Source organism: Austrofundulus limnaeus, unplaced genomic scaffold (genome assembly GCF_001266775.1).
Source record: "Austrofundulus limnaeus strain Quisiro unplaced genomic scaffold, Austrofundulus_limnaeus-1.0 Scaffold987, whole genome shotgun sequence".
NCBI lineage: Eukaryota > Metazoa > Chordata > Actinopteri > Cyprinodontiformes > Rivulidae > Austrofundulus > Austrofundulus limnaeus.
In genome coordinates this window covers 40,632-49,786 of record NW_013953389.1, presented here as the reverse complement: position 1 = coordinate 49,786, position 9,155 = coordinate 40,632, and the positions used below count along the sequence as shown (strand labels likewise).

General features: G+C 40.8%; 2 protein-coding genes across 17 annotated transcripts in view; one reads left to right on the top strand and one right to left on the bottom strand.

The window, feature by feature from the left end:
* Nucleotides 1–1,104, top strand: part of atxn2 (ataxin 2) — a 25,384-nt gene extending 24,280 nt beyond the window's left edge. For all 14 annotated transcript variants that reach the window (XM_014030029.1, XM_014030030.1, XM_014030032.1 and 11 more), the window contains one exon: nucleotides 258–1,104. In XM_014030029.1, coding sequence (XP_013885483.1) covers nucleotides 258–286 — 29 coding nt within the window. In that variant the 3' untranslated portion in view covers nucleotides 287–1,104. The remainder of the gene's footprint in view (nucleotides 1–257) is intronic.
* A 97-nt stretch (nucleotides 1,105–1,201) lies between these two features.
* The window catches only part of sh2b3 (SH2B adaptor protein 3), a 26,172-nt gene continuing 18,218 nt past the window's right edge, over nucleotides 1,202–9,155 (bottom strand). For 2 of the 3 annotated variants that reach the window (XM_014030007.1, XM_014030005.1), the window contains exons 5-8: nucleotides 6,479–6,570; nucleotides 6,145–6,359; nucleotides 5,575–5,752; nucleotides 1,202–4,321 (exon numbers count right to left, since the gene is read on the bottom strand). In XM_014030007.1, the coding sequence (XP_013885461.1) occupies nucleotides 3,969–4,321; nucleotides 5,575–5,752; nucleotides 6,145–6,359; nucleotides 6,479–6,570 (838 nt within the window). In that variant the 3' untranslated portion in view covers nucleotides 1,202–3,968. Of the gene's footprint in view, nucleotides 4,322–5,542; nucleotides 5,753–6,144; nucleotides 6,360–6,478; nucleotides 6,571–9,155 lie in introns of those variants that run through there. The other variant, XM_014030008.1, reaches the window with a different exon arrangement.

Genomic DNA, 9,155 nt, shown 5'->3' with positions numbered 1-9,155 from the left:
CTCTTACTGCTGCCTCATAACATCTCTATTTAGGAGCAAGTTTTATTTTTCCAGGACACATTTTTGTTCAGATTCATTTTATTGCTGAAATTCAACTTTTAAATCCCTTGTATTTACTTTCATTCCTTTTTTTWAAAGATATTTTGAACTTTGAACAAAACATATTCTAACGTGATATTTGTCACAATTCAGCTCTACCTCTCAGCATGATGAAGGTCATCATTAATGTTTGTCCTTGTTCTGTCTCGCCCCTGCAGTGCAGCCTCACCACCAGCAGCAGCTGTAGATAGAGGGCGCCAGCGAGCCGAGGGACCCGTTCCGCATCACTGCTTCTCACCCCAGAGCCTTCATAAGCAGGCGACGAAGAGGACGAGAGCCCTTCCTCTCCTCTCTCTCTTCCTCCTCATCCTCCTATCCTCCTCATCCTCACCCCACATGCTTCACGTCAGCTTTTCTCCCCCCTCTCTTCCTCCCTTCTCCCCCTCCTCCTCGCTCAGACTAGGCAATAAGTGAATGTTAACAGGTTGATGCAGTGACACGTTTTAACAAGGGAGGAGTTTTTAAACCGAAAATGTTTTCTGTTACGACCCTGTTCACACACACAAACCACACACACACACCTGCACACACACACACACAACCACACACTCACACAAACTACATCAGGGGTCCCAGACTGCGACTTGAAGTCAGCTTGCCAAGTAAAGAGAAGAAAGGAGAGTTGCTAATCTGAGAGTGAAGATTTAACTGGAACTTGTGTCCTGACTGCACCTTGTTACGGAGAAAACAAAAAGAATCTTCCGACTTTTAGACAGTATTAATCCTACTGTTTATCGCTGCTGCTATGTGCTGCGTTGGTTTCCGGACTCCAAGACAAGTTTCTAACCAAACTAAAAAATTAAAAAAAAAAAAAAAGATCAAAACACCACCAGAAACTTCCTGTGAAAAGCAAATACAAGAATTAAATCTTTCAGCAGCCAAGAGGACAGGAGAAATGTTATTTATGAAATTCTAATGGCTGAGGTGATCAGATCCCACGTCTCACCTGACCCTCATGTAACTTTTAAGTTAAAACTTTTACTTTGTAGATAATATAAATAATTTCAAAAAATGAGCAAAAAAAAATTAAAAATAAAAAAGTTTTAAAAACTGGATCGGTGTGCTGTCATTGAAAACTCCAGCAATAAGACACGACTTGTGGTTTCATTTTCTTGGATATGTTTATTTAAAAAAAGAGTCAAAACATACAGTTGTTATATATTTAGTATAATTTAGATGCTTGTAACTGAAAGGGATGCTGACCCAGTGAAACATTTCAGAAGCTGTTGTGGTTCGTCTGAAAGACGGGACGTCGGGTTGAACTGGAATGTTTTACAGTGCGAAGTTAACAAACAGGATGAACAGTATCGAGAACACATTACATTTATAAACGGGACATTTTTCAAATGAGCGCACGGAGGGACGGGAGGCGGGGCGGCGATGCTATTCCTGGAGCAGAGGTGAAGCTTTAACTCGATTCTTGCCGGCATTTAAAAGAAAAAAAAAAGGCAGCTTTGGTTCTAAACACAGCATGATTTCTGAGGAGTCGTGATTTTTATCTTTTATTTTCCAAGCAGCTGCAAGCTCTAAATTGTTCCTAACATCTGCAGAAAGGTGTGAAGCATCTTTCTTTTATTGCACTACACAATCACACCCTGAGCTTTTGAAAAAATAAAAAAAAAGGGGAAAAGCAACAGCAGCTTTGTGGCAAAGGCACAGTGATTTTCCAGGAAAGAAAAATGACTGATGCTCAGAGTAGTTTTTCGTTAATTAAATTTTTTTTGTTATTTTTTACCGTTACTCTGCTTTAGCAGAAATGAAACAGAGGTGACGAGGGATCTGTTCAGGAACATAAAGAGCAGGAAGACCAACCGTACTTTTGCCAAAAACATCCTTGTTTTGTTCCCCTTAAGATGTCAGTCTTGACCACAATGATACTTCAGACAGAACGACAAAACCATTGTAGAAATGTTAGTCAAAGTATCGTAACAAGGTTATTCTTATTAGAACAGATTAAAATGGAGGAAATCAAGCTGTAGTTACAGGAAACTGCAAAAGTTGAAGAAGAAAGAAAAAGGTCAGAACTAAATGTTAAGCACAAATTTACTGAATCTAATAAAATTTGGATTAAAGTTAGTGTTAAAGCAAAGAAGACAGACGTCGTTTTGCACACTACATCTTCAGTCACCCTGGTTCTTAAGCTTTAGATTTAAAATAAAAATATTATTTTTTTTACTTTTACTCAAAGGTTTGGGTTAACCTGTGGATTTGAATCTTAAATGCTTTTTGTGCAAAAAAAATGAGACAAATTTTGAGGCTTTGGTTCATTTTTGGACATCCTCCTAGAAACGTTCACCTTTCAGCGATCGAATAAAAACAACCTGAGTTTGTTGTGATCAGTGCAGCTTTAAACCTTTTTAAAGGCACTTTTATTTGTTGAAAAGGGCACAGAGGACAAACGAGTGTCGCTGGTGTGAAACATCTCGGGACACTTTGGATTAAACCTTCCGAAGCGACTAAATTAAAAAAWATATAGTGATCCCATTATTTCTCACAGCCTCTTTGGTTTTAGCTGCTGTTGTGACGATAAAAACTAACTTTAAAGACTTAATGCTGAGTGTGAAAAGTAAAGCTAGAAACAGATGCTAAACTCCCAAAGTCGTGGAGAAAAATAGACTGTATCGTCAATGTTTTCAGAAGCTGCAACGACACCAACATTTAAAAAGGCAAATATTTCAAAAACAGCTTCAAGTCTCTGACCTTTCGTTTCTGCTGAGAACTGAGGCAGCTGAAATATAAAATTGCTCTAGTTTTKTTGTTTTGGTCTGGAAGTGGAGCTTTCTGTTGATCCAAGTTTACGTCCTGGGTCAGAACAATTTATTTTTTGACCACGAGTCAAGAAAGCAGAGTGAACCAATGAGCGAACAATAAATTATTTTTATTTACATTAAGTATATTTTGATATTTCTGAGGTCAATGTTATAAGAAATATGTTAAAATCCATACAAAATGTAGTTGTGTCAGTATATGTATAAAAATAATAAAATAACTCTGGATTGTTTTCTCAGAAACACTAGAAAAAAAAAACAMGAGTGTTTTACTCGACTTTCAACTTTGAGCATTTTTGAACACGTCACTCTGCTCTCATTGATTTTGTGGCATTTTCTTGGATTCTTTGACATTTTTAAAGACCTAATTTCAACCTTAAAGACAGATCGGTTCGATCAAGCGGCCTCCCCTGATCTTCAGAACCCCACACCAGACATGTCCAGAAGTTTCAGGTGACACCACTGAATAAATCTGATCCTGAAATGTGATTTTAAGTTGCTTTAGCGGAAGATGAGAGCAGTCTGTTTCTAGAAAAGCTTCCTGACCGAACGGACCAAACTTTGCTCCTTTTTACTTGATTTTTCATTGGATTTTTCTACAAAAAGTTTCCGTGTATCGAAAAATACACTTTTAAAAAGTGCACTAAAAGCCATGTGCACTTCAGTATATAATAATAATAATAATTATAATAATAATAATAATAATACACAATGAGGAAGAATATAATGGAATGACACTCTAAAAGGAGTGCTGTTTGTGTAAAAAGGTGGAAGTTTGCTCCATGCTGGGAACTTTGTGCGAGGAGGATTCTGCAGGCATCGGTTCAGGTTAAGTGCCAAGGAAATAACATCAAGTGCACCTCTATAAAAATCTCTACAACAGAAATATTCAAAACTTTTTTTTGAGGACAATACTGATGTGAGACTCTGTCTCAGAACCTCGACACAAGGTTAGTTCTCAGAGTCAACATGTTAGTTAAACTCCAAAAATACATTCACTGTGGACACTGGAGGTGGTGAGGGTCTGGCTGCTTTGATCCCTCGAGTTCATCGCTGTTTCCGTCAGGTTTACGTTCTGACTCCCTGATGGCGTGTGGGGGATCAGAGCAACATGTACTGGTTGTCTATGGCCCGTTTGCGGCCGCGGTCGGGCTCCAGCTCGTAGTCCGAGTCCCGCTGGGGGATGATGGGGGCGTGGGGGTTCCGGAGCAGGGGCCTCCGCCCCACCGACTCGCTCCGTCTCAGAGGGAGGGGCGCCGCCGGGCTGGGTTCGGGAGCGGGGACGGTGCGGGCCGGGTGGGAGCTGGGGCTGGAGGTGGTGGTGCTGCTGCTGGAGGTGGAGCGGAACGCCGGCGGCTGGGTGGAGCTGCGGGCCAGGCTGCAGTGAGCCAGGCTGGGCTCTGAGCTCCAGCGGTGGAGGGAGAACGGGACGAGGAGAGCGCCTGAGAGCTGACCTGAGGAACAGAGAGAGGAATGTTCATTTCTGTTCTTTTACTGTTCTTTTGCTTTATTTTAAAGGGATCCATGGTTAGTTGTTTCATTAGACTTTATTTGATAAACATTTAAATGTAAAATAAAGACTGTAAAAAGGATGTTTGGTTTTGTAAATTTTAAAAATATATATTTTAACACGGATGGGGCCATTTTATTTACACACAAAGCACTCTGGGTAAATGATGACGTGGATAGGTCCTCGGTACGAGGCTGCTAGCGAGCTATATCCACCCTGAAGGTTAATCTTGGACAATATCTGATGATCGGCTCTTTTAAATGAAACCAGAGAGYGTTGACAGAGAGGAGAAGGTAGAAATGACTCAGCCTGTAACTGAAAATATGGATGGAGGACAACAGAGCTGCTTCATGGAAGAAGAACCTCAGCTTAGCCTGTTAGCCTTAGCGCTAGCCCTGATGCTATCACCACATATATGTATTAGCTCAGCGCTACACATTCTCCTCTTGTCACTGAGGTCCTCCATCCACATGACAGAGAGGGGAACACAAAAATGACTCAGCCTGCAACTGAAAATATGGATGGAGGACCTCAGTTTAGCATGTTTGTCGCGCTAGCGCCGAGCTAATACATATAAGGCAATACCATACCATACCAACTTTATTTATAAAGCACTTTAAAACAACCACAGCTGATACAAAGTGCTGTACATTAAAACACAACATAATAAAAAAGTGATTAAAAACGGTTTAAAAACAAAAACATATAATTTAAAACTAAATCCCGCTGGTGTTGAAAGGCAAGTAAAATAAATGGGTTTTAATATAGTGGCGCTAGCGCGAAGGCTAACAGGCTAAGCTAAGGTTCTTCTTCCATGAAGCAGCTCTGTTGTCCTCCATCCATATTTTCAGTTACAGGCTGAGTCATTTCTACCTTCTCCTCTCTGTCAACGCTCTCTGGTTTCATTTAAAAGAGTCGATCATCAGATATTGTCCAAGATTAACCTTCAGGGTGGATATAGCTCGCTCACACCGAGGACCTATCCATGTCATCATTTACCCAGAATGCTTTGTGTGTAAATAAAATGGCTCCGTCCGTGTTGAAATATATTTTTAAAAACATTATAAAAAATAAACAGCCTACAGTATTTTTACAGTCTTTATTTTACAGTTAAAATACATGTTTATCAAATAAAGCCTAATGTTACAACTAATCATGGATCCCTTTAATAACGTGACGCAGTCATTTAAAAATTACCCTGTGATGGGGGGCTTGAGCCCGCCACTACGAAGCTGGACAGCGTGACGGCGCCGGCTGCTCCGCACTCCAGCGGGATGGGGAAGAGGCGGAAATGGCTGAGCATGTCCATGACGGAGGGGAAGCGCAGGTGCTGCACCCTGCACTGACCCCATTCAGTCAGAGAGAGGCGCAGGTGCTGCAGGACGACAACAACTAATAAATCAGACGGGGAAATTCTTTGACAGGAATTTAATCTGATCAAGAGTCTGGATTATTCTGTGTTTAGAGGTGCACCGATTGCAGTTTGCTGGCCGATCACAGAGTTTTATAAAGCCTGAAATGCCCATTCTGATTTTGGCTGATCCTGATTTGTTTTATAACCGACACTGTCAGGTGTTCCAATCTTAGTTTAATGAAGAACATTAAACAGCCTTGAAACAATACAAACTTGTTTTAACTGGACAGGAGGCAGGGYTCAAAAAGACTGGCTGATTATCGGTGCACCCCTAGAATACAGATTGTTTTTGGAAACTAAATATTTCTCTGCTAGGCGAGGTTGATGTGACGGCAGCAGATGTTCGGGAGTACCTTCGCCTTGCCCTGGTAGTTAAACGTGAGCACGTAATCCCCCCTTCGTGTCTCGCTCTGTCGGACCAGAAACACGCCGTGACCTTCGGCTCCGGAGCTCTGGACCAGGTGGGCCGCCTTGACACGGGAGATGGGCCCATGGAACCAGGGGTAGGAAAACAGGAAGTGGTCGGTCTTCTGGGTGACCTGCTCGGGGAGGGTGAAGGTGATGGGACCTGGAGGGGGAGAAACAAAGAGGAGGACGTTGGTTAAAAAAAAACGCACAGGTTTGGGGATTTGTTTGGCTGTGAAATAAAGACCCGATGCGACCCCGATTGTTCGAGGGACTACTCACTTTGACTTCCCGACTCGGAGCTCCCTCTCTGATTGACGGGAGCAGAGCTGTCAGCTGATGTGAGGGGGGACTCCAGATCCACGCTGCCTGACCTGAGGGACGACAGCATCAGAAGGATGTTTTTGTTGCTCGCACTCAGACATCAGCTCCTTCATGCTCCGTGGGGAGAAGCAGCTTTGTTGATCCACTCTTACACTTATTACACACTTTTTTTTTTAATAAAAACCCAAACCTGCTGATTTATTGTTCGGTCGTGTGTGGGAGGGGTGTCGGTGTGAGTTGAACTGTGACTTCTCCGGAGCTCAGATTAAATTTATCACCGACCCTCGCTCTGATACACCTTCAAAGTCTGGTTTGGGGGTAAAATCGTGGTTTCAGTTTTAAGGTTCGAACGGGGCCAGAGTTCAGAACTAAGGTTAAAACCCAGAGTCGTTTGTTCCGTACACCTCAACCAAGAGTCAGAACAGATTTATAGACAAGGCCGAGGCAGACATCTGCTCTTTTATTTTGAAGTCTTTAGTTTCATTTCAAGCTTGTTTTAGGACCATTTTTGAATGAAGATGCAATTTTTACAACAGATTATTCACGTTGCAATATATTTCTGTTAGTGTTACTTGTTATGAACTATTTATATGAGCCAAGATCAGATCCACTATGATTTACACATAAAACAGAAACACAGTCCAGCACATCCCTCATTTTTTTTTATAGTTTGTTTCCAATGAGCCGAAGTCTTCCAATATTTTTATTTCTTCAGGTTTTTCTTTCAAAGTTTTTCTTTGGGCTTTGGCTGCTTTTATCAATTATTTTCTTGTAATTTTCTGAATAATGTTTATTTTTGTTGCTAACCCAAATAACTCTGACCTATGATCTACTAATCTAAACTCAGGGGATGAACTCCTGTCGACATCTAACATAAAATACAGCATCAAATCTGTTGGAAATCTAATTTTTAGACACTTCATCAGTTGTTTGTCACAGAAACACAATCTATTCCCATTTTTTGGTTCTAAATCTATAAAAAAAGAAGCAAAAACAACAAAGTTTGACAGACAGAAACAAGCACACTGAGGAATGGTGCTCCTGGATCAGGTCTTTGCTGGATCTGGTCCTGTTTTTTAAAGACATGACCTGCAGATACGGTTCATCTGGTTCATCTACTGATTTAGATCTGAACTTTTTTAATTTTRTTTAAACAACATGGTACATTTTACTGTCTTGTCAAGGTCAAGTGCAAAAACTGGAGYTAAAAAAACTTTGAAAGCTCTTTAGAAAGCCTATCAATAACAAAGAACATATAAAGATTACAAAGTGTCAAAACATGAGGAAGAACTGGAAACATTTGCACAGTTCTGTACAATATTTTACTATCTACAGCTGATTTATGAATAATTATGTAACAGAGACAAAAAAAAAAGTCATTAAAATCTTTAAATTTATCTTTCTTTATTTAGACTGGAATGGGCTCTTGTGCTGATTTGTGTTTAGCTCGGGTCCAAAGAACACTTTATCCCACTGAGGGACCTGAAAACAACGGACATACATCTGTGTGTTTCAACATGTGTGTGTGTTTTGGATCTAGTGAACGTTAAGGAAACAGCAGGCTGTGTGTGTGTGTGTGTGTGTGTGTGTGGGGGGGGGGGGGTCATAAAGAGACAGAGCTCAGACAGGAAGTGAGTCCAGTTCACCAGTTCAGATCTGAACTATGACTCACTGTTCTTCTGTTTCACGGCTCACGCACACACAGAAGCACAAACATGTACTGACAACATGTGTGTGTAAATACCCAGATGAGGTTGGGTGGGTGAGGGGGTGGGGTGTTAAAGGAGGAAGTTGGAGAAACTCCTGCGTAAATGCTGACTTGACTTTGTGTTGCTGTGAATAACAGGAAGACGCGTCTCTTTCTGCTTCACTGAGCGTGTTTATGTTTCTTCTTCTTCTATCTTCGCGGCGATCGGCGACCACTTTCCTCTCTTTCAGTGAGGACATTTTAGTCTAACAGGAAATCTTCGGGGATTAGAGGTGGCAAACTACACCCACCATATCAGACACGTGAAGAGGGAGAAGTCTTTAGGGCCTCACACGTCCTTCCTGGAGCCTCTCCTCGGATTTCTTTGCTTTTCATCGGAGCTTTTGTAAAAGGATAGTGATGGTCTGAAGATTTAAAGTCTGAAAGTGACACCTCGACTGTTTGAAGACTCCCGTGGCATGAAAACTTAGAACTAGGATTGTTAAACACAAAAGAACTCAAGCTTAAATCCAAATATGTAGATATTTGTACTGAATGACAGCATTTCACTGACTATATTTATTACAGAAACTTTTTGTTTTGGTTCTTTTTTGTAATTTTAAACATCTTTAAAAAAATAATAATCCTGAGACTTTGATTATTTGCAAGAATATTCCAAACATAATGTTTGAACCTAAAAATAAAACAGAAATCCAACTATTGCATCATTTAAAAGAGCAAAAACAATAAATAACATTATTTCTGCTTGAGCAGTGGTGGAAGATTAAAGCAACCGTTTATGTTGTTTTTACTTTTCTGTGAAATTTTGCGAAACTTCAACTTTCTGTGCATCGACACATTGGGCCTCATGCAAGAACCGTTCGTACGCACAGATTTGTTCTTAAGTTGTGCGTACGAGTGATTTAGGAGAATTTGTGGCATTCACCA